Raw genomic sequence first — 26,980 nt, forward strand, 5'->3', positions numbered from 1 at the left:
AGAAATTTAATAGACCCTAAGTTTCTGTCCAACAAATTAAGATGAGAATCAGCAACTGAAGACCAGACAGGAGAACAATACTCAAAACAAGGTACTGTAGAATGAAAGAATTAAAACACTTCAGAATTGATTGATCACCGAAAATCTTAAAAGGCTTTCTCAATAAGCCACTTTTTTGTGCAACTGAAAAAGACACAGACCTAATGTGTTTCTCAAAACTAAATTTGCTGTCGACAATCACACCTAAAATTTTAAAAGTCATACAAAGTTAAAGAAACATCATCAATACTAAGATCCGGATGTTGAGGAACCACTGTCCTTGACCTACTTTACAATCATCCTTTGAGTTTTGTTAGGATTCAACTTCATACCCCATAATTTGCACCATGCACTAATTTTAGTTAGATCTCTATTAAGGGATTCAGCAACCCCAAATCTACATTCAGGGGATGGAATTGATGCAAAGAGAGTAGCATCGTCTGCATATGCAACAAGCTTGTTTTCTAGGCCAAACCACATGTCATGTGTATATAGTATGAAAAGTAATGGGTCAAGAACACTACCCTGTGGAACACCAGATATTACATTCCATAACTCTGACCATCCTTTACATTCAGATCTCCCTGGACAATTCTATCCTGTTCGTAATACTAGGCAGGCAGTTAATTCTAATAGCCAGGCCTTCTCCATCATGAGGCTCAATACTACACAGTATTCTAGAAGTTTTATTCCAGCTGTTACCAAGTTGTGGAATGATCTTCCTAATCGGGTAGTTGAATCAGTAGAACTTAACTAGTTCAAATTTGGAACAAATGTTTTTATGTTAACCAGGCTGACATGAGTCTTTTTATACTTTATATATGACATATCTGTTTTTGACGTTGTTAATAGTTTACATAGGACATATATCTTTTGATGTCCCTGTTTTTAGAAATGGAGTTTTTATGATAAAACAAAGTTTTATGAATACTTACCTGGCAGTTATATATATATATAGCCGAGTCTCCGACTGCGGCAGAAATTAATAAAAAATCGCGGCAACCGCCTTGTGGTGGTTGTGTGGTTAGATGGTTAACAACCCTTACAGGGTGGTACTTGGAATCATTCCCGTTTTCTGTTCCTCAGATTATCTTTGCCCAACCTGTCTCCTGAGGGGAGGTGGGTGGGCTTTAAAATATATATATAACTGCCAGGTAAGTATTCATAAAACTTTGTTTTATCATAAAAACTCCATTTTTATGAATAGAACTTACCTGGCAGTTATATATATATATAGCTGATTCACACATTTGGAGGAGGGAAACAGACAGAAAAAACATAGCTGGGGAAACAACAAAAGAGTTGTAGGAGAACAAACACCTTGATTCCTTACCTGCTAAGGTAGCTGACTTCAAAGGTAACTGCCTCTAGAGTCGCTTTTCCTTAGGCGTGTTCAGCCAGGAGTAGACCTGCTACGCTGCAAACAACTCAATCGAGTCTGTCAAAGGGGTAGGACCAACAACTTGACTAGACTTCAGAAAAACTACCTTCCCATATAAAAAACCTGCAACCTTACTAAAGCTAACCATCTAACCTTGCAGAAATAGATATAAACTATCTATCTGGACTGAGGGAACCGTACCACAGGACGAGGACCTCAGACAACCTTAAAAAACACAAACCCATATACAAGTACATAAACTAAGGTTGAGTGGGGGTAGTAACTCCTTTGCCTAATACAGAAGCCGCAGCTACGTATGGGCCCAAGGTATAACACTTGTCATAGTCCACTCTTTCCTCTCTGAGGTAATGAGAAGCGAAGACAGAGTTGCTCCTCCAGAACGTTGCGTCCATGATCTGCTTAACTGACATATTTTTCCGGTATGCCAGCGAAGCAGCAATGGCCCTTACTTCCTGAGCCCGTACTTTTAACAGGGCGAAGTTTTCTTCCTCACAAAAGAGGTGGGGTTCCCTAATAGTTTCCCTCAGGAAAAAGGACAAAGCGTTCTTTGACAGGGGTTTTTGAGGATCCTTCACCAAACACCATAAGGAGTTGGAAGCACCCCTCACGCTCTTAGTGTGGGCCAAATAAGCCTTGAGAGCCCTAACCGGGCAGAGGAGGCTTTCCTGTTCCTGACCTACTAGATTCGTGAGGTTAGGGACTTCAAAAGTCCTAGGCCAGGGTTTCGAAGGGTTCTCATTCTTGGCGAGAAAGTCGAACCTCAAGGAACAAACCGCTCCATTTAGGGTGAAGCCTACACGCTTCTCGATTGCCTGGACCTCGCTGATCCTCCTGGCAGTCGCTAGAGACAAAAGGAAGAGGGTTTTCTTAGTCACATCTCGCAGAGAAGCTTGCGAGATAGGCTCAAACTTCCTGGAGCACAAAAACTTAAGCACCACATCCAGGTTCCAAGAAGGGGTTCTTAAGTGCACCTGCTTCGTTGTCTCAAAAGACCTAATGAGGTCCTGCAAGTCCTTATTCTGAGATAACTCTAAGCCTCTATGCCTAAAGACGGTTGAGATCATGCTCCTGTATCCTTTAATGGTAGATACAGCCAGCTTAGCATCCTGCCTGAGGTACAAAAGAAAGTCTGCAATCTGGCTTAGAGAGGTAGAGGACGAGGAAACCTTGCGCCTCCTGCACCAAGCTCTAAAGGTCTCCCACTTTGACTGGTAGACTCTTTGTGAAGAGATCCTCCTTGCCCTGGCAATAGCTTTCGCCGCTTGCGCCGAAAAGCCTCGAGATCTAACGAGCTTCTCGACAGTCTGAAGGCAGTCAGATTGAGAGCGAGGGGGTTTTGATGAAATCTCTCGAAGTGGGGTTGTCTGAGAAGATCTGGACTTGCCGGGAGTCTTCTTGGAAAGTCCATCAGCAACCCTACCACTTCGGTGAACCATTCCCTCGCAGGCCAGAATGGAGCCACTAGGAACATTTGTCCCGAATCGAGGAGAGCGAACTTCCTGACAACCAGATTGGTGATCTTGAACGGGGGAAAGGCATACATGTCCAGCCCCGTCCAATCCATCAAGAAGGCGTCCACTGCAACAGCTTCCTCGTCCGGGACTAGGGAGCAGTAGTTGGGGATCCTCTTGTATAGACCGGAGGCGAAAAGGTCTATTACTGGTCTGCCCCACAACTTCCAGAGGCTCCGACAGACATGCAGGTTGAGAGTCCACTCTGTAGGAAGGACCTGTCCCCTCCTGCTGAGCATGTCTGCCCTGATGTTTCTCTGCCCTTGAACAAACCTTGTCAACAGCTGGGTTTCGTTCTCGTTCGCTCAGAGGAGAAGCTCTCTCGCAGTTGAGAACAGAGAGAGGGAGAGAGTTCCCCCTTGCTTCCTTATGTACGCGAGAGCTGTGGTGTTGTCGGAATTGATCTCCACAGTCTTTCCCGACACCAAGGTTTTGAAGGCCTTGAGCCCTAACAAAATGGCCATCAATTCCTTCCTGTTGATATGCCAACTGACCTGACTCCCTTCCCAAATACCTGAGACCTCTTTGTTCCCTAGTGTTGCTCCCCAGCCTGACTCAGACGCGTCTGAGAATAACACTAGGTCGGGGTTCTTCTTGAACAAGGAGATCCCTTTTCCCAACAGAGCTGGGTCCAGCCACCACATTAAAAGATCCTTGATCTCTGTCGGAATGGGAAAATAAAAAGTGTCCTCCTGGATCTTTCTGTTCCAAACCTTTGCGAGGAAGTGTTGCAGAGGCCTTAGGTGCAGTCTCCCCAAAGGGACAAACTGCTCCAGGGAGGCTAGAGTTCCCAGCAGACTCATCCACTCCTTCGCTGAGCATTCCTGCTTCCTCAAAAAGTCCTTGACTTTGTCCAGGCACCTGGTCTGCCTCTCCTGGGAGGGAGAAGCCTGAAAAAGAACTGAATTCAGAACTATCCCAAAATAGAGAATAGTTTGATTCGGCTCGGTCTGAGACTTCCCCCAGTCGACGATGAGTCCCAGGTCCTGAGTGATCGTATAAGTTTTCACTAGGTCCTCCAGACATTTCTCTTTCGACTGTGACCGGATCAGCCAGTCGTCTAGATAGAAGGATACCCTTATCCCCTCCTGGTGTAACCAGCCTGCCACATTCGCCATTAGTCTGGTGAAAACTTGGGGAGCTGTGCTGAGACCGAAGCAAAGTGCCCTGAACTGGAAGCACTTGCCCTGGAACACAAACCTCAGATATCTCCTCGAAGACAGATGAATGGGGACATGAAAATAAGCGTCCTGCAGGTCGAGAGAAACCATCCAGTCTCCTGGACGAACTGCAGCCAGCACTGACTGAGTCGTCTCCATGGAGAACTTTGTTTTCTCCATGAAGGCAATCAGAGAGCTGACATCTAGGACTGGTCTCCATCCACCCGAGTTCTTGGGAACCATAAACAGGCGATTGTAAAAGCCTGGGGAGGCGAGGTCTTGAACTGGCTCTATTGCTCCCTTGACCAACATTTGGTCGACTAGCTCCAGAATAGCCTCTCGCTTCCCCACGTCGGTGAACTGAGCCACTAAGGCTAGGGGAGTCTGAGAAAGGTGGTTTCTTTAAAAAGGGGATCTTGTAACCTTCCTTGACGACTGAGAGGGACCAGGTGTCCGCCCCTCTCCTTTCCCAAGACTGCCAAAAACGAGACAGTCTTGCCCCTACTGGTGTCTGGAGGACTTCCATCTCATTTTTTGGACCGGGGACTAAACGCACCCCTGCTGGTCCTAGGCCCTGACTCTTGTCTTCTCCCCCTAAAATCCACTCTCGAGGAGATCCTGCCCAGAAAGGGCTGTTGAAACTACTTCTCCTCCTTCTTCAGAGGAGCAGGAGCAACAGGTAAGGTCTTTCTAGCCGACCGAGACAAAAGGTCCTGAGTAGCCTTCTGTGCCAGAGAAAGGGAGATATCTCTGACCAGAGCTTCAGGAAAAAGATGATGTGAAAAAGGGGAGTAAAGTAGCTCCGACCTCTGGGCAACAGTCACAGATCTAGAGGTGAAGGAGCACAAAAGGGCCCTCTTCTTTAAGACCCCTGTTGAGAAAAGGGAAGCCAATTCATTAGCTCCATCCTTTAGAGCTTTGTCCATGCAGGACATGATACTCGTCAGGTCCTTCGTGTCCTCCAGGAGTTCAAACTTCCTGGCCAGAGTCCCGAGAGAGCAGTCCAGGAAGCTGAAAACCTCGAAAACCCTGAAAATTCCCTTGACGAGGTGATCAAGCTCCGACATGGACCACATCACCTTGGCAGAGTTTAAAGCATGCCTTCTTCCCGAGTCCACAAGAGCCGAGAAGTCACCTTGGGAGGAGGAAGGCACTCCTAACCCCAAAGGTTCCCCTGTCTCATACCACATACCGGCCTTGGAAGCGAGCCGAGACGGTGGAAAAGAAAAGGTGGTCTTGATAGCTTGTCTCTGTTCCTTCATCCAATCATCCACTTTAGCGAGAGTTTTCCAAGCCGAAATTGAAAGTTTCATTTTGATGAAGGCCGAAGACTTAGTAGCTTTCTTCCTGGTAAATTGAGACTGAGGAGAACGAGGGGCCGAAAGTTGAAATTCCTCCCCATAAAGTTCCAAAAGAGAGCGAGAAAGAACCTAGTACAGTAATCGCTAGAAGAGTCGGCAGGTTTTTCTTCCTCTTCCGAAATATCTTCGAGGTCCTGCTCAAGGATAACATCCCGAAGAGTTGGGCTGCCAGCAGTCTGGCAGCAAGAGCTGTTTGAATCCTGGCGCCGAGCGCCGCTAACATCCAGTCGGCGAGAAGCAGTATCGTCACGATGACGAGAAGCGGTATCGTCACGATGACGAGAAACGGAAGCGTCCTGAAGATGCAGGCTGCCGTCGCCTTGAAAATGCAGACTGCATTCATCCTGTTTCCTAAGAAACGAGGCAGTAACGTCCAGGCGTTTCGAAAGGGAAACGGAATCGTCACGGCGCCGAGAACGAGAGGCAGTATCGTCCTGGCGCCGGGAGAGGGGGGAAGGAAATTCCTGGCAGCGTGCCGATGAAGAGGGTGTGCGTTGTCGTACGGCCGACGAAGTGCGCAGAGGTTTCTTGGGAGAGATACTAAAATCTCTCTTAGAAGAAGATCTCTTAACAGGCAAAGAGACGTCCTTGCGTCTGACGGACTGAGAAGGGTGGCTGAAAGCTTTAACTAACGATGAAAGTTGTTCCTGCATAACAACCATGAAAGCTTTAGCAACCTCCGCTGGCTCTCGCGGTGCCGAAGACGGCAGTTGTCGTACGGTTTGACTGGGAGCGCTGGCAGAAGAAGCAGGGAGTCTAGCAGGATTAACTGGGCTAAGGACTCTCTGTTTCGCCCTTTTAACAGGAACATAGAAATCGTCTTCCGAAGGATCCGGGTCTCTGCTACTCGAACCGGGAGAGGGAGAGTGAGACTGCACGTCTCGGTTCCACCCTCTCTTCATTGGTCTTGATTCGTAACGCCAATTACATCTGGGAGAACGATCAGGCGAAGACACAAACGAATCCGACACGCCTTTCCTACGGCGGTCAAGAGCAGCCTGGGAGATCGCAACAGGACTGTCTGAGGCGACGACTGACCGAGGATAAGCACCTCTCACCCCCTTTCGGCTTTCGACGTACCTTCTCCCTTGGTCCTGGGAGCTTGGTAGAGGTCTAGACCTAGGGGTATGACAGATTCGATCAGTCGCCACCTCCACTGCACTTTCACAAGCACTAATTTCACCTACACCCTTACCTTTAAAGGCCTCCAACTGTGCTTTAATGGCCTCCAATTCAGCAGCTAATTTAGCATACCCAGGGTCATCCGTAGGCAAAGATCCTGTAGAAGGGGCAGGAGTCACTACATTTGGGGAAGGAATACCTTCCAAAGGGGTTACAAGCAAAGGGTCAATAGATAAATCTAAGCTAGGTTCACAAGCAGACTTTGACTTTGATTTAGCTCTTCTAACTCTATCAATCTCAAGTTTGCGCACATAGCGCTTCATAGCTAACCAATCATCATCACTTAAAACCTCGAATTCCTTGCACTTATTATCTAAAGCACATTCAAACCCCCTGCAACCCATACAGATAGTGTGAGGGTCAACCGAAATTTTCGGCAACCTCACCTTGCAAAGATCATTCGTACAAACACGATACTGAATTTTCTCACTCATGATAATAAAGGAAAAAAGACAAAAAAACAAAAACAACACGATTGCCGAATCAAAACACAGTGTACAGTACTTCACCAAAAACGAAGTCCAAAAAGGCGATGAAGGGAAAGCGATCCGAAAAAGTCTGAAAGGCGGACCAACGATGTTGCTGATCCGGCCGGCAGAGATAATCTGAGGAACAGAAAACAGGAATGATTCCAAGTACAACCCTGTAAGGGTTGTTAACCATCTAACCACACAACCACCACAAGGCGGTTGCCGCGATTTTCGATTAAATTCTGCCGCAGTCGGAGACTCAGCTATATATATATAACTGCCAGGTAAGTTCTATTCAAAAAATGATTTATTGTTAATTTATTCTCATCATTTATTTATTTCCTTATTTCCTTTCCTCACTGGTCTATTTTTCCCTATTGGAGCCCTTGGGCTTATAGCATCTTGCTTTTCCAACTAGGGTTGTAGCTTCGCTAGTAATAATAATATACTCACTATGGTGCCCATCAACAACAACTCTTTGAGATCTATGACTTAGAAAATCAATAATAATGCTAAGAAATGACCCACCTACTCCCAACTGTTTGAGTTTGAAAACAAGGGCCTCATGATTAACACGGTCAAAGGCACCACTAAAATCCTTACCACAATCAAGGGATTTCTGTACAGTATTGGAGATTGTATCTTTTAAATTCTAGTTTGTATCCGTTACCTCTAGACTGATTTGTACTTTAGTTTGTATCCATTACCTCTAAACTGATTTGTACTAAGTGTGAATAAATTGCTGTGATCTATATTTGTTATTGCTTTAAAAATGTTGAATTCCTCTATCAACTCTTCCCTTAGTCATCAAGTTTGTAGACCAAATAAGTTCAAACGTTCCATCCTCCGTGTATATCCAAATTGTCTTAGTGATGGAACTAGTTTGGTGGCCCTAGCTTGTACTACTTCCAGTCTATCTATATCCTTCTGAATACCTGGAGCACAGAATTGGACTCCGTATCAGGATGGGGTCTTACTAGTGATGTGTACAGCTGTGGTACAGTGTCTTTGTTTCTGTATTAGAATTCTCTTTATGTAACCTATTAGTTTTTGTGCTTTCTTTTCAGCTTTTATGCTCTATTTGGTGAACTTCACAAATCCTTGCTGATAATAACACCACCAAAAAAAAATGAGAGAGAGAGAGAGAGAGAGAGAGAGAGAGAGAGAGAGAGAGAGAGAGAGAGAGAGAGAGAGAGAGAGAGAGAGACACATGGGTGCAACAATCTCTGAGGGGAACTCCACATTGAACTCGACATGTCCCCAAAGCCTGAAGAATTGCCCAAAGCAGATCTCACTTCTGCTACATACTCCCTGGAGAAAGAAAGAGGTAAAAGAATTCATAGGTGTCTTCTTGGGTATTGCCAAAACAGACACCAAAGAAGGCTTAGCTATCTTCTTTCCCTTCAAAGTACAGTACTGTATATGCCCACCACTGTACAGGAGACCAAGGTTTTCACTTGGCACACACAGATGATTGCTGACAATCATGGCTCCCAACACAAAGCACAGAGAGTTTGGATCAACAGTCAGTTTATTCATAAACCAGTAGCAGTATCCATCCTTTCCTAAGCAAGTATGAATCTTGTTTTACATCCATCTTAACAACAGCCAGCATTCACTTTCAGATAAGTAAAAGAAAATGCCTTTAGTTAGGTCACACCAGAACGTCCCTGCTCGTGGCAGAAGACAAAAGTGAAGAGCCTCTGACAGGAGGGTGAGTGAGGCTGCTTGCCTGCAAACACTGCCTGTCATTAACTACTGTACTTCATTGATGAATTCAACGGCAGTTCCAGCTTTGTTGAAGACATTTACCTACTGTATTTTAAAAGATGAAAAGTTTGTATGTACGTAGGAGAAAATGCATGAATAATGAAAAGTTAATTTAAAATGAGGCAAAGGAAAAATGGGTTAAAACCCATAAACTCAAATACTTAAACAATGCATATATTAATTCTTTAAAAGGAATAAGTACGAAACTTGGTAGTGTACCTTTAACTAAGCTACTTGACAAATAATTTCCTACAATTTCCTCCTGTGCAGTACAGCAGTGTAACACTGCTGTATAACCCAAACGTGTATTACATAGATGAAACAAAAAAGTAAAATCTCAACATAAAAAAGCAGTAAAGCTAAGACAAAGGACACTGAACAGCTTAAAATGTTATTTTTATTAGTAAAATAAATTTTTGAATATACTTACCCGATAATCATGTAGCTGTCAACTCCGTTGCCCGACAGAATTCTATGGAGGGATACGCCAGCTATCACAATACTAGAAGGGGGTGTACTTACCAGCGCCACCTGTGGCCAGGTACTATAGTACTTCTTGTTGACACCTCCTCAATTTTTCCTCGGTCCACTGGTTCTCTATGGAGAGGAAGGGAGGGTCGATTAAATCATGATTATCGGGTAAGTATATTCAAAAATTTATTTTACTAATAAAAATAACATTTTTCAATATTAAACTTACCCGATAATCATGTAGCTGATTCACACCCAGGGGGGTGGGTGAAAACCAGTGTACAAGATTAAAGGATAGCTAAGTATCCCATATTTCATATAACAGTTATCTCAAATAACAATGAAATAATAAGTACCTGGTAAGGAAGTCGAATTGAACCGTTACTCTGCCTCTTTTTTAAGTTCGTCTTCCTTACTGAGCGCAGCGTTCCTCTTGGAGGCTGAATCAACTCAAAGGTGCTAAAGTATATAGGGTTGCAACCCCTACTAAAGGACCTCTACACAACCTCTAACCCAGGCGCTTCTCAAGAATGAATAGACCATCCGCCAAATCAAAAGGATGCGGAAGGCTTCTTAGCCTACCGTAACAACCATAAAAACAACAATAAAAGCATTCAAGAGAAAGGTTAAAAAAGGTTATGGGATTAAGGGAATGTAGTGGCTGAGCCCTCACCTACTACTGCACTCGCTGCTACGAATGGTCCCAGGGTGTAGCAGTTCTCGTAAAGAGACTGGACATCTTTAAGATAAAATGATGCAAACACTGACTTGCTCCTCCAATAGGTTGCATCCATTATGCTCTGCAGAGAACGGTTTTTATTAAAGGCCATCGAAGTAGCTACGGCTCTTACTTCGTGGGTCCTTACCTTCAGCAATGCAAGGTCTTCCTCCTTTAAGTGAGAATGGGCTTCTCTAATCAGAAGCCTTATATAATACGAAACCCCGTTCTTGGACATGGGCCTCGAAGGTTTCTTGATGGCACACCATAAGGCTTCTGACTGTCCTCGAATAGGTTTAGACCTCTTAAGATAATACTTGAGAGCTCTGACAGGGCAAAGAACTCTCTCTAGTTCGTTACCTACCATGTTGGAGAGGCTAGGTATTTCAAACGATCTAGGCCAAGGACGTGAAGGAAGTTCGTTCTTTGCTAGGAATCCGAGCTGAAAAGAACATGTTGCAGATTCGGTCGTGAAACCAATGTTCTTGCTGAAGGCATGAACCTCACTGACTCTCTTAGCTGTTGCAAGGCAGACGAGAAAAAGAGTCTTGAGGGTAAGGTCCTTGAAGGAAGCTGACTGGAGAGGTTCGAACCTAGGTGACATAAGGAACCTTAAGACTACGTCTAGGTTCCAGCCTGGAGTGGATAGACGACGCTCTTTAGACGTCTCAAAAGACTTAAGGATGTCTTGAAGGTCCTTGTTGGAAGAAAGGTCCAAACCTCTGTGGCGGAGAACTGAAGCCAACATACTCCTATACCCTTTAATCGTAGGGGCTGAAAGGGATCTCTCATTCCTAAGATGTAAAAGGAAGTCAGCTATTTGGGTCACAGAGGTATTGGTAGAGGATACTGAATTGGCTCTACACCAGCTCCGGAAGACTTCCCACTTAGATTGGTAGACTCTACGAGTGGAAACCCTTCTTGCTCTGGCAATCGCACTGGCTGCCTCCTTCGAAAAGCCTCTAGCTCTAGCGAATCTTTCGACAGTCTGAAGGCAGTCAGCCGAAGAGCGTGGAGGTTTGGGTGCAACCTGTCTACGTGAGGTTGACGTAGAAGGTCCACTCTTAGAGGTAGAGTCCTGGGGATATCGACTAGCCATTGAAGTACCTCTGTGAACCATTCTCTTGCAGGCCAAAGGGGAGCAACCAGCGTCAGCCATGTCCCTTCGTGCGAGATGAATTTCTGCAGAACTTTGTTTATTATCTTGAACGGTGGGAATGCGTAAAGGTCGAGATGGGACCAGTTCAGTAGAAAAGCATCCACATGAACTGCTGCAGGGTCTGGAACTGGGGAACAGTACAGCGGAAGTCTCTTGGTTATGGAGGTGGCAAACAGATCTATGGTAGGTTGACCCCACAAGGTCCAAAGTCTGTTGCACACACTCTTGTGGAGGGTCCATTCCGTGGGAATGACCTGATTCCTTCTGCTTAGGCGATCTGCTGAGACGTTCATATTGCCCTGAATGAACCTCGTGACCAAAGTGAGGTTTAGACCTCTTGACCAAATGAGGAGGTCCCTTGCGATCTCGTATAGGCTCCTCGAATGGGTCCCTCCTTGCTTGGAGATGTAAGCCAAGGCTGTGGTGTTGTCTGAGTTCACCTCCACCACTTTGCCTAGCAGGAGGGACTTGAAGTTCAGCAGGGCTAAATGAACTGCTAGTAGCTCCTTGCAGTTGATGTGGAGCATTCCCTGTTCCTCGTTCCACGTTCCCGAGCATTCCCGTCCGTTCAAGGTCGCACCCCAGCCCGAGTCCGATGCATCTGAGAAGAGATGAAGATTGGGGGTCTGAATAGCCAACGATAGGCCCTCCCTGAGAAGGAGATTGTTCTTCCACCACAAGAGAGTGGTCTTCATCTCTTGGGTGACTGGGATAGAGACTGCTTCGAGAGTCAAACCCTTGTCCCAATGAGCTGCAAGATGGAATTGAAGAGGGCGGAGGTGGAGTCTCCCTAGCTCGACGAACAGGGCCAGTGATGAAAGGGTCCCTGTGAGACTCATCCACTGTCTCACCGAGCAACTGCTCCTCTTCAGCATGCTCATGATGCACTCTAGGGCTTGGCTTATCCTGGGGGCCGATGGAAAAGCCCGAAAATCCTGACTCCGAATCTCCATTCCCAGGTACACAATGGATTGGGAGGGAATGAGCTGAGACTTTTCTATGTTGACTAACAGACCCAGTTCTCTGATTAAGTCCAAAGTCCAGTTGAGACTCTCCAGACAGCGACGACTCGTGGAGGCTCTCAACAGCCAGTCGTCTAAGTAGAGGGAGGCTCTGATGTCCGATAAGTGGAGGAATTTTGCTATATTCCTCATCAGATGCGTGAACACCATAGGAGCTGTGCTTAGGCCAAAACACAGGGCTTGGAATTGGTAGACAACCTTTCCAAAAACGAATCTCAGGAAAGGTTGGGAGTCTGGATGAATAGGAACGTGAAAGTAGGCATCTTTCAAGTCCAACGAGACCATCCAGTCCTCCTGCCTGACCGCTGCTAGGACCGACTTCGTCGTCTCCATCGTGAACGTCTGCTTGGTGACATACGCGTTGAGCGCGCTGACGTCCAGCACCGGTCTCCAACCTCCTGTCTTCTTGGCCACTAGAAAGAGACGGTTGTAGAAGCCCGGGGATTGATGGTCCCGGACTATAACCACTGCCTTCTTCTGCACAAGTAGCGACACCTCCTGGTGCAACGCTAGCCTCTTGTCCTCTTCTTTGTAGTTGGGAGAGAGGTTGATGGGAGATGTGGTCAGAGGTGGTTTGAGGCAGAATGGAATCCTGTAACCCTCCCTCAGCCAACTGACAGACTGGGCGTCTGCACCTCTCTTTTCCCAGGCTTGCCAGAAGCTCTTGAGTCTGGCTCCTACTGCTGTCTGGAGATGCGGAGAGTCAGTTTTTTCCTTTAGAGGCCTTGGAGCCTTTCCTAGACTTGCTCCTGGAAGAGTCTGGACGGGAGCTTCCTCGGCTGGGGGCTCTACCACGAAAGGGCGGTATGAACCTCGTAGCAGGGGTATCAGCCACTGGGGTGCGATAAGTCCTGGGGACTGAGGTAGCAACCTTAGACTTACGAGCCGATGAGGCTACAAGATCATGTGTGTCCTTTTGTATCAGGGCAGCAGACAAGTCCTTAACCAGCTCTTCGGGGAAGAGGAACTTCGAGAGCGGAGCGAAAAGGAGTTGTGACCTTTGACAAGGTGTAATGCTGGAGGAAAGGAAGGTACACAGCTGTTCCCTTTTCTTCAGAACCCCTGATACAAACATCGATGCACGCTCACCAGATCCATCTCTAATGGCCTTATCCATGCAGGACATTAATAGCATGGCAGAATCCTTGTCCGCAGGGGAGGTCTTCTTGCTGAGGGCCCCCAGGCACCAGTCTAGAAAGTTGAACATCTCAAATGCTCTAAATACTCCTTTCAGGAAGTGATCAAGGTCTGAGAAGGTCCAGCAAACCTTAGAGCGCCTCATTGCAGTTCTCCGAGGCGAGTCTACCAGACTTGAGAAGTCAGCCTGGGCAGAGGCAGGTACTCCCAAGCCTGGTTCCTCTCCTGTGGCATACCAAACGCTCGCTTTAGAAGTGAGCTTAGTCGGAGGAAACATGAAAGAAGTTTTGCCAAGGTGTTGCTTAGTCTGCAGCCACTCCCCTAAGATCCTTAACGCTCTCTTAGAGGACCTTGCTAGGACTAGCTTAGTATAGGTGGACTTAGCTGGCTGCATGCCCAGCGAAAACTCAGATGGTGGAGAGCGGGGAATAGCAGAGACAAAGTGGTCTGGGTAAACCTCCCTAAGCAGAGCCAAGACCTTACGAAAGTCAATAGACTGTGGAGAAGGCTTGGATTCATCCACGTCTGACGAGGGATCCAGGTGTGCCGCCTCATCATCAGACGCCTCATCACCAGAGTGTAGCGAAGAGATCGGACAAGTATGCTGAACAGCAGAGTCAGAACGAGCAGGAACAACAATATTAGTGGTTTCCTCTTCAAGAATCTGTTGAGGGAAAACCTGAGGCTCAGACTGCAAAGGCTGAACAAAAGACGAAGCAGAAGGAAGGCGCATGGGTGGAGGAGGCTGACTCCTGGCATGAGTGGCTGAACCCAAGGGTTGCGCTTGCTGAGTGGTTGGCGGAAGCGGAGTAGCAAGTTCCTGTTCCTGCGGTGTGAGCGGAGCGCGATGAGGTAGAGGCTGCGCAGAACGTGGTAAATGTCTCGCAAGCTGAGGCTCCTGAGGCGCAAGGCTAAGGTGTTGTGGTGCTTGCCTTGTGGAGGGTTGAGCTCGCTGCAGCGAGAGCTGAGGAGACTGACTCATGGACGGGAGAGGTTGTTGTACCTCAACCGAGTGTTGCATCACTGGTGGAGCAGCAAGTGGAGGCGGAGGAAGAGAGGTATAATCCTCCTGATCCCATTGTAGAGGTTGCCTTAAGGAAGGCGGAGGCTGTACACCACTGGGAACAGCAAACTCAGAACGTGGCTCAACATCGTACGCCTGGCAGGCGGTACTGCGATCAGGCGGAGCGAGCGCAGGCGGAGCGAGCGCAGGCGGAGAGAGTGCAGGCGGAGGCGCAACCTTCTCAGCCCGACACTCACGCATCAAGTCCGAAAGCTGTGCTTGCATGGACTGTAGTAGAGTCCACTTGGGGTCGGCAGAAACTACAGTAGGCTGAGGTAAAGCCTTAGAGCTCTGTTGTGGCAGAACTTTACTCCTCTTGGGCGGAGTGCAGTCGACTGATGACTGCGGCGAGTCAGAGCTGAGCCAATGACTGCAGCCCGGCTGAGCACTCGCGGACTGGACTCTGCGTTTGAGTGGTCTAGAGACCTGAGTCCAGCGTTTCTTCCCTGACAATTGATCAGCGGACGAGAAAAAGACGGGCTCAATCGTCTGCAGGTGGGAGTGACGGTCTCTGGAAGACACGCCCGCAACCACCGAGGATACTTCTGTGCGCCGATCAAGGCCTGCCGAACCCTTTTGCCCTTCGACATTGCTTCTCCCCTGGGCTTGGGAGCTTGCAAGAGGTCCCGGACTGGGAGGACGACTGGCACGCACAGAAGTATCCTCACGCACCACACTGACACTGACACTAGCACTTGGCACTGCACTGACACTAGCACTCGTCACAGCACTGGCACTAATTCCACCCACTGCACTCTTGACCTTAAGTTCCTTGACTTCGGCCATAAGAGACTTATGATCACTTACCACTGACTCTACTTTATCGCCTAAGGCCTGAATAGCACGCAAAACAACAGACATATCAGGCTGAGGGCAAATAGTAGGTTCGGGGGTAGCCACTACAGGGGTAGGAAAAGGTAGGGGATCATGAGGTGAGGAAAAAAGTGAAGAGTGAGAAGAACTCCTCCTAACTCTACCTCTCTCTAACTTAGTTGAATATTTCAAAAGACGGACAAATTCAAGTTCCGAAAGTCCGGCGCATTCCTCACATCGATTTTCTAACTGACAGGGCCTGTCCCTACAGTCAGAACAAGCGGTGTGAGGATCTACCGAGGCCTTCGGAATACGCCTATTACAAGACCTACATCGTCTATGGGTGGGGGCTTGCGAAATGTCAGACATCTTGAATCCAAAGAGTTAGCCAAGGGGGGTTCCAAAATCAAGCAAAAGATCGTTAACCGTTAATCAGGACTATATAAAAGCTATCTAAGCTAATATAAGAAGGTTTCCAGTAAAGCGACAGCCGAAATCTGAGAGAATACTTCACCAATTAGCCGTGAAAATACTCGAAGATCATAAGCGTATCCCAGAACGTCTTGCCGGAAGCACGACAGAGGAAAAATTGAGGAGGTGTCAACAAGAAGTACTATAGTACCTGGCCACAGGTGGCGCTGGTAAGTACACCCCCTTCTAGTATTGTGATAGCTGGCGTATCCCTCCATAGAATTCTGTCGGGCAACGGAGTTGACAGCTACATGATTATCGGGTAAGTTTAATATTGAAAACTGACTTACCAATACTAAAAAAACTTTAAAGAAAGTTTACTGTTTAACAAAATAAATGAATATTAATTTCACAAAGTTTTTGTAAATTAATGAAATTCCTAAGCTATTAATTAATTCCAATATCAAAATCCAAATGTGACATGAAACAAATCTTCATCCTCATGCTAATAAAACAAACTTCAGTAAGTTATTCTGAAAGTCTATCATAATGCCGATACACTACCCTTGTAAAGCAAAAGAAGTTATAATATAAAAGCAGCCAAAATACAAGACAAAGCTAAACTTATTTAATTATATTGCATTTTGTTCCATTCCTATATACTTAGATTACAGTATCATATACAATTTCACAGACTATGCTACTGAAAAGAGGAAGAGAAAAACAAAATTTTCTTCTAACAAAAATGTTGTCAGAAGATTTCAAGTACAGGTACTCTACAGTACAGTATTCTGTAACCACCATAAGTAATGACAAATTAGTAACTTTGGTCTATGAATACAATACTGTATATGGTCCATTCCATAGACATAAAACATGCGTAATTATCACTATATAATCAAACCTGGATAAAAAGTTATGTTTCAGCAACAAGTATACACATACCAACGCCTGCAGTTCTTTGAGTCCCTTTATATTCACCATAACATACTCTCTGGAGTTCGCATAATCTTGTGGTGCGTCTCAAAACCCATTTAATTAAAGGACGCATCCACCAATAAAGGGTGTTCATTATCACCCCAAACATACCCCTGAAATGAAAGAATATCAAAATGAAACAGATTTTTAACAAATAAATAGTGAAGTGTTGCAATTGTTTCTATGTTCTACTCTGTAAACAAGTCTTCTTTGTACCCTTTATCAAAGTCAGCATTATTAAATAGCATCATATTCTATATCCAAGCTTGTGAAGAAGACATAGTACCAGCCCCCAAATATTGATAGGTCTCAACAACAACAATAAAGTTCTCCCATTAGCCCATCAAGAACTTTAGTATAGCACCAATTCAATTACAATACTTTATCTAACAAATTGATTGATCAAATATCAAATCTTAACAGTAGTATGACAAATTTGGAAGTACTTTGTATTTTTCGCCTTCTCCTGCTCCGGAACCCTCGAGAAGGACGACCGAGGGTGGGGAGATGACATTATGAGGCGTCAAAAACATTGTTCGCTTAACTTTATTCAGCTGAGGGCTTCTTGAGGTCGTTCTCGTTTCCTCTCTCACCCCGAGGAGAGGGAGGGGTTAAGACACATAAAGAAAATAGACCTCAAAGATTCCATTAGCCGATCAAGGAGATCTCTGTCAGTGGTCTGAAACTTCCTGAAGGGGAAGAAAAACTCCGGAGGTGACTATCTGGTGCCAAAGGTTGTACTTTTTGACCTCAATAGCACCATCGAAGTCTTGCACTCTCAACACTCCTTCGGTCTACACCTCAACACAGAGAGAATAATCCAGTTGACGATGAATTCCTAGTACGTACTGTATACAGTATGTTTATATCGGGAAGTGCATCTGGGTACAAACATTCCTGCAGAGAAGGCTTATCTGGGGCAGCATATCTGCGAGACGCATTCCTAGGCGCGTCTTCATCTGCAAGCAAAATTCCTAAACAAGGCGCGTCCATAGAAGCGCATCTGGGTGAGCTGCACATTCAGGTGAAGGTGCATCTGAAAGCACACTCTGGTAAGTCGTCTCCTCAAGATCTGGACAAAGTTGACTGCCTAGGAGAGGCGCGTCTGCGATTCTCCTTCAAATGATCAGGATCTGGCAAGAACTCCTTTGTTTGTGGTGAGGGTCAGGTACTCGATTCCTAGACCTTCCATCTGGAGAAGGAATTCTCAGGAAGGGAGCTAGGGAGAATCCTCTCTCTCTGAAGCCTCCGAAGGTGGACTGGAAATACTGCAGGCTTCTTCAAAGACACCGAAGGCATGTCTGTAGGAAGGTCAGGTCTAGAAGTTCCTAGATAATCTGGAGGAGGGAAGTCCGTGAAGCATATAAAATCCTTTTCAGAAGAGGGAGGATCTAGCAAGGTTGACTAGCAACCTTGCGAGCATGCTCCGAGGAGCTAGAATGCTTTGGAGGAGACCTCCTAAGAGGACAAAGCCCTGAGCTCAAAGTTGAAGAAGGCACTTGCAGGTCCTGGCAAGGGGAGATCCTCTGAAGGGACAGGCGAGGACTGGCACTTTCTAAGGAAAGAGTGTCAGAGAGATAAGTCTCCACTGAACGTCTCTGAAAAAGACAAGACACACAAAAGCGGATACAGTATCCCCGAAGAGTCAATGAATTCTCTGAAAGGGGCTGCAACTATTCCTGTTGTTTCTATGATAATGTCTACACCAGCTGCTCTCCAAGGAACCTCAAAGTCCTAAGAGCACCATCGTAAAAAACAAACTAAAATAAAACTCCCCTCTTAGGAGGAAAACAATTGTTTCCAAAGGAAAATATGCGTTTGCAGGAAGGGAAATGAAGCGACAGTGACCTATGAATTGGGACTCTGCCCTTCCTCGGAAAGAGGACCGATGCGTCATCTGGACAGTGATGACCTACCTTTCCGCTCCTGCTCCTTCCCTCTGTGATCACCTACCTCTGTCGGCACGGGATATTGCGACTTCTTGGAAGTCGGTAGAAGATGGTGGCAGCTGTCTTTCGTCTGCGTTTCTTGAGCAGCCTTGGGTTGCTGAAGTGCTGGTGAATGCCTGCACGTTAGCGAACGCCTGCGCAATGGCAAGACTAGCCTTGATGGAGAAGGCTGACATGGTGGAGAGCTGTGGCGAGGAGGTGAACGCTGACGAGCTGGTGAGCGCTGACGAGCCAGTAAGGGATGACGCAGCAGAGGCGCCGACTGATGCGTTGGATGGCGTTAATGCTGCACTGCTTGATGGCCTGTGGGCGAACGCTGACACTCAGGCGACTGCTGATAGGGTGAACCCTGACAAGTGCTTGTAGCTTGAACCTCCGTAGGCGATTTACAAGAGGTTGGACGGTGGACAGCAGGAACATGGCTGGGCAAACGACAATCCGGAAAGGTGAGCAAAAGATGTCCGACACGTTAGCGAGCGACGCGCTGGCAGGCAATGGTCGGAAGACGAACGATGAACAGTCATCGACATGAGCAAGCGATTGATAAGCGGGTGGTGAACGAGCAGTAGGATGTCGGAAACCAGGAGAGTGAGCAAGAGACTGACAAGCAGGAGGTAGGCGAGTCGGTGGTCAGCGAGACAAAGGCTGACGAGCAGCTAGACGACAGTCAAGCGATGGAATGTGTCCTTCAGATGGATAAACATCCTCCGAAGGGGATAGTAAGCGATCCTCAGGCAGGGAGTCCTAAACCGATGTTCAAGGACTAACAGCAACACCAACAGGAGAAGGATCCAAAGGCAAGCGAAGGTCGGAAACCAGGAGACGTCGCACGAGAAGGCTCCTCCGAGCAGGAGGGCTGCGTGGACAATGCTGACGAGCCAAAGAGGTGTCTCTTCACTAATTTTGAAGGGGAACCTATAAGGCAAAGAGGAGGGCGAGCACGACGGGGTCTACGACCATGATGACGCCCATGGGGCCGGAGGATCAGCAAGCTGACCATCAGCAGCAGTCTTCCGAAGAGGAGTCTCTATGAGTGAAATCCCTTGGGAGGGAGAAAAACTTGCAGGGGAGACATGCCTAGGCCTTTGCTCCTCCCACCCCGGAAGGATATTCAGCAAAGGGGGAATTGCAGTCTTCGGCAATGGCAGAAGAAGAAGAAGAGGCAGAAACGTCAGCAGGCAGGGCAGCAGAAGAGTCCTCTGACACAACAATGTCGCCGAGAGCCAAAGGATCCACCTCTGATGTCGACGAACACTGCAAACTACCACCAAGGTGTAGCAGCAGGGCCTCCTTGAAGGGCGGACCCGGTAACCTCAAGGACAGCCAAACCTGAAAAGGACCCCACGGGGGGGAGAGGCAATGTCGCTTCGCTAGGGGGAGCAACACCATCTCGAGGATCGAGGTTGTCAAGGAGTTAAGTGGTCTGCGCTACTGCTCGACGGTCCCCCAGAGGAGGCCAAACGAACGGGAGCTTCGGAGGAAGGCCAGGAAGCAGAAGAAGCAGCCTTGGGTTTCTTCTGCTTTGAAGTAACCTTCAAAGGAGAAGAGTCCCACTTAGACTTTTTCTTATGCCGTCGCCCAAACCTTTCCCACTAGGAGGCAGACCACTCCCGACAATCACTATGATTTATTCAACTGATCACACCGTTGACCCGTGCACTGGGAACAGGCTATGAGGATCTGTGTCCTCGGCAGACATAAAAGTACTGCCCTTAGGACTAGTGCAGGTAAGCATGGCCGCAGGAAAAGTCAATGCACACACAAAGGCTGAAAAGGAAAAACATAAACAGAATTAAATGGCAGTCCAATAAATGCAAGGAGGAAGAGCAGCAACAACCGTTCTCCATCTGAGCAAAAAGCAGAGTGAGCTCAGTCACAGATGTGTGAGCGAAGGGGGTAGCTAGCAACTCCCCTAATCCCCTGTTAACCCTTTTACCCCCAAGCTATTTGGAACTTTCCCACCCTTAACCCCCAGCCGTTTTTTTTTTTCAAGCACATTTTGCAGTATATTTTTCTTAAATTGCTCTAACAGCCTTAATTTTTGTCATAGAGAGGTCAGGCTGGTCTCATTCTTTTGGAAAATGCCTGAAGTTTCTCATAAAATTATCAAAATTATGCAAAAAAAATGTAAATAGCAGTTTTTTCCAAGGACGTATCGGTACATCCATCGGGGTAAAGAGATGAGTTTTGTGAAACGTACCAGTACATCCATGGGGGTAAAAGGGTTAACCCTCGCTAAATCTTAATGGCTTGTCATTTTAGTTTCGCCAAAAATAATACCCCTCATAAATAGTGTAGGTTTGTATTCCAGTTACGAAACAAACCTTCTTTAGATGTTGGATAACCTCCCACCATAAAGAGATTGGCAATGTACTGCATTGTGAAACATTCTGACGTGAAATTAACGCAGAAGGTTTGGCCACTCTGGGTGTTCTCTTGAAACTTCTATGAAAAGATCTAGAAGCTCAGGGTACCACTCCTAATGAGGCCATCTTGGAGCTATTAATGTTACTCTTGGATTGTTTGATTCCCTGATCTTATCCAGCACTTGACAAATCAAGCAGAAAGGGGAAAAGGCATAAATGTCTGGTATGTCCCACTGGTGTTGGAATGCATCCTCCATCATCACAGCTGTGTTTGTTATATAAGTGTATGGCAAACATGTCCATAATCGTGGAATCTCACAAAATCAAAAGACACTTTGCTAATTGAGAATGCACGATGATTCTGAACCAACTGTTGTCCCCAGTTGGCTCAGTTTGTCTGCTATCATCTTCTTTCTCAGGATGAAACAAGCTGAAAGAAGTACTGCATTATCTGAACCAATGGTGTATTCCCACTGTGAGTTAGCACAGTAGGTGGGATACTGAACCTACAGTACTTATTTGTTCATGTAGGTCACTACAATCTTGTTATTGCTCATTAACACTAGAGTGACCCCTTACTGTTTCTGAATAGTAGAGTAACGCTATTAAGAAGCTTTCATTTCTCGATAGTTTATAAAGGTTTTGTCCTCCTGCAACCATATCCCTGAAATCTGTTCTTATCATAGATTGGCTTCCCTTCCTGGCACGAAGCATCTGTGAAAAGGAACTCTGACAGAGAAACCTGTTGAGGAGTTCCGGCTAATAGGTTCTCTTCTTTCAGCTACTGCAAGAGATTTGTTCTCAATGCTCGATGAACTTTTACAAGAGCCAATGGGGAGTCTGATGTTTGCTACCACTGACTCTCCAGTGCCCACAGCAATGAGTGAAGGTGCATCCTCTCAAAGGGAACCAGTTTCTCGAGGGAGGCAAGGTGACCTAGACGTTTCTGCCAGGAGTGAGCTGGATGAGTCCTTTTCAAGAAAAGATGCTGCCACTTGTCTGAATCTTTTAACTCTGAGGACGGAAACTCTCTTGCTTGGGCTGAGTCTACATCTGTACATAAGTACCGTAACAAAGATATAAAGGACAAAGGTTTGTATTTGTGTGAGAACAACAACATTTTAGGAAGCCAGCTAGCCTAGACAGTAAAGATACCTAATGTAACTATCATTCCCTAACCTACATTTTCAAAACTTGAGCATTCTCAATGGTGTATCTCTAAGAAAGGAATTTAGGGTAGCCTAACACTTAAGACAAAATAACACAAGTGAACTGTGTTAGCATAGCCTACCTAATAATGAAAAAAAAAAAATCTGATTTTGGTAAAGAAGTGATACTTCAATTTCTAGTCAAATGTACAAACTATATTTGTTACTATGTGACAAACAAACCCTTGTCCTTTAATTAGAGAGATTATTTCCGAGCGAGCTGGAACAGGTCGTTAAACCTGAATAACAAGCTCTCAAATCAGAGAGCTTTCACTTTTAATTCGGTCACTCTTCTGTATGGATACATAGACACCTCCCGTCAAACTTATTAATTTTCTTCATATTTTCAGGAAGTGAATGTTGGTTGTTAATTATGGAATGGAAGCAAGAAGCTCGTTGGCAGGGGGAGGGGTGAAAATGGAGCCTTTGCTTAGGGGCATGACTGTTCGCAGGCATCCCGCTATGCTGAGTGTAGGTCTTGCCCTCCAGTACAGTGATATGTCTTTGTCCTGAGGGGAGGAAGCATGCAAGGAATTCGTAGGAGTTGGACTGGGTAACGCCCAAGAAAACTCTGCCAGGTTCTGTCACTGCTTCAGTTTCGTTGGGAGATACGTCTGCTGTCGTAACCCCTGGATCAGTCCCAGACAAGCTGAAGGGGTCCAGAGTCCAGGTTCACTTGCATGGGGATTCCCTATTATTCGCCGCTCCTTCAAAGGCTGGAACTCCTCGTCCTTGGCTGTTGGGTAGTCTGCTGTCAATGAATTAACTTACAGAAGTTGTGGCTTCCTAAGGTCTTTCAGGTAAGCCATCCATTACACGAGGGAGTTGGTAGCAGAGGCATCTTGCCCTGGTACTTAATTGTGTCTCCAGTGGTCCCACACAGCAACCCACAATGTTTCCCAGAACTAAAAAATGAACTTAGAAAAGAAAATGGTGCTGACGTTTTTAATTGATCCATGCACGAGCTATTATGCCAAAGCCTCCATTAGTCAATCAAAGAAAGATGCCAAAGTAGCTAGCACTTATGCATTTACCCCAAATTCCAGTTCTGCTAGTAATTAAAGAGAGTGTATTTATGATAACAGCCACTTGTATGTATGACAACGGCAGACTAAGAATACGGCAGTGTATGGGGCGGTCGCCCGTTAGGTTAAGTAGGTAAGAACATGGCTTTTAGGTTAGTTTAGGAGGGGGTGTTTGGAGCCTTCGTATACCAGCGGCCAGTTCCTCATGCGTTCGTTAAAAATGGACATCAACTAACCTATACTTTCCCCCCTAACCTAACCTACAAGCCATGTCCTTACCTACTTACCTAACGGGGGGGCTAACGACCCCCTTTACACTGCCGCATCCTAAATTAGACATAATAATACATACAGGTGGCCGCTATCATACATACACCCCAAAGAATCATGTATTAACCATGATTGGGCTACAGCCTACTATCACAGGCTACCTCATAACATACCCCACTGTTCTAACCTAAACTAGGGTCTAGGGTTTCTTAATTTTCACCTTATAAATTGGATTCTACGAATCAAAATAAGAAGTTACGTTCAATACAATAAAACCATAATTAGAAATATCCCTAAAACATCTATACCTAATTCTAGTTTACATAGGTTACTCTGGCCTGAAATAAGGTCAGTCACTTAATCTTTGGCCATCATTCTAATACGTTACGCGCTTCATTATAAATTTCTTACATCGGCTTGGTGGAGGCCATATTAAAAGACAATTTCAACAACTACAACCGCTGTATGAGTACTTACAAGGGTAATTTCAACATTATGAAAAATTACAAGAACCTCAACAAGAAAATTCAACTGTTTGTCAATTATTGACAACTTAAACACCATAGCGTCAACTACCCAATACAAACAAAGTCTGAGTAATGTTTCTTAACTTGTAAAATTGTATAAATCAATGGCAATGACACTGCCATTGAGTTAAAGCATTTTTGTAGTTTGATACTTCAAATTTTACGTAAAATTCATCGAAATTTTGTTAAAAGCTGAATCATGAATCTTTTCCTTGTGGTCGTCACTCGTCAGATCAGGTGGTCCTGAAGACTTCTAGCTCTGATGGCTGGCACAGTCATCTTTGCCGTTTGGAACTCGAGAATTGTGTCCGAGGACATACTAGGGTGTCTTTAACTTGTCTTTAGTTATGTACTGTACATTTTTAAGCAGACATTTGAACAAAAAATCAATCATCGTGGCGATGTAATCAATTAGCTATAAAATATACCTTTTCATAGCCTTGGCATTATTGGAATAAGGAATTGGTTTATCCGGTACTTTAGAATCTATCAAAATTACCTTTTAGGGTAGTCTGCAGTAATTATCTAGCAAAACTTTCTTACCGGTAATCCAACACTATGTTTCAAGGAGTTTGAAGCTCCTAGCTAATGTAAGGTCAAATTAATAGAACGATAACACGACAAAACTATCTCTTCGCTAAGTTTAAACTGTTTTAAAATTGCTCCTTGTTAAATGTTAAAAGTTACTAAATGATATCGATCTACAAATACAGCTGTAAATCCAGGAATTGTTGAAGAGGGCGCAGATTAATATCACTTCCCATATATGAGACTCATTATATATATATATATATATATATATATATATATATATATATATATATATATATATATATATATATATATGTGTGTGTGTGTGTGTGTGTGTGTGTGTGTGTGTGTGTGTGAGTGAGTAAGTCTGTATGCGTATTCATTTGCAGTCATATAGACAATATGAACCTGAGTGATACATATTAGAAGCAATATGACTTTTGTCGTCTGCATGCACTTAATTCAAATGTCAGATTTAAAGTACATCACTGCAAAGTCCTTATATAGTTGCTAATCTTTAGCAAATGAAGTAACCCATTAATGAATGTCACAATGATTGGGTTTGACAAGCTGATGATGAGCCTCTGTGGAAGCTTTGCATACTTGTCAAAAGGTCAGCAATGTCAAAATATACTATTAGCAGTAATTCTGAATTCTCCTTTTATTAATATATACATTTTTAGATATATGCATTATCAAAAGTTGACTAATCACTCCGTGCGTTCAAAAAGGGAAAATAAAAAGAATTTCTATATGGGTGAATATACAGAAATGGGATGGGGCTGGTTTTAGCTGGTAAGTATAACTTGAGATTACATTAAGCTTAAAAGTGGTACTTGCTCATCAAACAGAAAAATCAAAAGTACATAAAGCTTTCTTATAAGCCATCTTTTAATCTGTAAACAATATAAGTGGTTCAAAATAAAGAAAAAGCAACGATCACAAATCCAGCTGCTTCACAAGCTTCCACAGAGGCTCATCATCAGCTTGTCAAACCCATTCATTGTGTCATTCATTAATGGGTTACTACATTTGTTAAAAATTAGCAGCTATATAAGGACTTTACAGTGATGTACTTTAAATCTGACATTTGAATTAAGTGCATGCAGACGACAAAAGTCATATTGCTTCTAATATGTATCACTCAGGTTCTTATTGTCTATATGACTGCAAATGAATACGCATACAGACTTACTCACACACACACACACACACACACACACACACACACACACACACACACACATATATATATATATATATATATATATATATATATATATATATATATATATATATATATATATATATATATATATATATGTGTGTGTGTGTGTGTGTGTGTGTGTGTGTGTGTGTGTGTGTGTGTGTGTGTGTGTTATTCGCCATAATAGCGAATCTAGAATAAGTATAGGTAAAATAGAACATATGGAAGAAAGGGAACCAGAATAGAATTGAATGGAAGTGAGAGAAATGTGTCTACAACGAAAGTCCGAATACGTTCTGGTTCCTCGTACATTAACCTTTAACATGAGCATATGCTGAATTCCACCAAAGGGAAGACCAAGTGTTTTGATGTATGGTCATAAACAGCTGGGAACCAGTGACTCTAAACTCCGTATAGAAGGCATATCTTATCCAGTAGGCCTACTCACCGAGAACTTACAGAGAATACACCGACCGTAGAGCAATTCCCAAACTACCTTAAAACCACATCGTGCATGTATAACATTGTGCACAGCTAATAGATATGCCAATGTATTTACATTATATAGGTCTGGCATGTGTATTTAAGAGAGATGATATGTCAAACTTATAATGATGATAACTTATATATATATTGTCTATGTCACAGGTTTGATTATAAGCAATAAAGTGTGAATTGAACACAGCGGTATCAATTACTTAAATTACTGGTCGCTTGACAAATGCAGCTATATGTATACGACATATATATAATATATAACTCACAATTTGATAGGGATCACATGTTCTGAAAGCATTAAATCAACCGTAAATGTTCGAAAACAATATAAGAGTTGGGTTAAGAGCGAACTCATTTAATAATTCAGAAATTAGTTGAAAGTTGAAGTGTTTTTGTATTGATTGTTGGCAATTTCATTACAAGAGGAAATTGCACTTCAACCATAAAGGAGATTAAAAATTATAAACTGTACTTAAAATATTCTATTTTTCCTTGTTTCCTTTCCTCACTGGGAAAGTAGGTAGGTAGTAGATTGGCCAGGGCACCAGCCACCCGTTGAGATACTACCGCTAGAGAGTTATGGGGTCATCTGACTAGCCAGACAGTACTGTATTGGATCCTTCTCTCTTGTTACCGTCCACTTTCCCTTTGCCTACTCATACACCGAATAGTCTGGCATATTCTTTACAAATTCTCCTCTGTACACGTGCACCTGACAACAATGAGATTACC

General features: G+C 44.8%; 1 protein-coding gene across 5 annotated transcripts in view; it reads right to left on the minus strand.

The window, feature by feature from the left end:
- The window catches only part of LOC137651229 (ELMO domain-containing protein 2), a 41,841-nt gene extending 17,309 nt beyond the window's left edge, over window positions 1–24,532 (minus strand). Inside the window, exons 1-2 of one of the 5 annotated variants that reach the window (XM_068384432.1) lie at window positions 24,512–24,532; window positions 16,635–16,780 (exon numbers count right to left, since the gene is read on the minus strand). In XM_068384432.1, the coding sequence (XP_068240533.1) occupies window positions 16,635–16,776 (142 nt within the window). In that variant the 5' untranslated portion in view covers window positions 16,777–16,780; window positions 24,512–24,532. The other 4 variants (XM_068384430.1, XM_068384431.1, XM_068384429.1 and 1 more) reach the window with 4 other exon arrangements.
- Window positions 24,533–26,980: the final 2,448 nt, after the last annotated feature.

This window comes from Palaemon carinicauda, chromosome 12 (assembly GCF_036898095.1).
Source record: "Palaemon carinicauda isolate YSFRI2023 chromosome 12, ASM3689809v2, whole genome shotgun sequence".
In the NCBI taxonomy this organism is placed as follows: domain Eukaryota; kingdom Metazoa; phylum Arthropoda; class Malacostraca; order Decapoda; family Palaemonidae; genus Palaemon; species Palaemon carinicauda.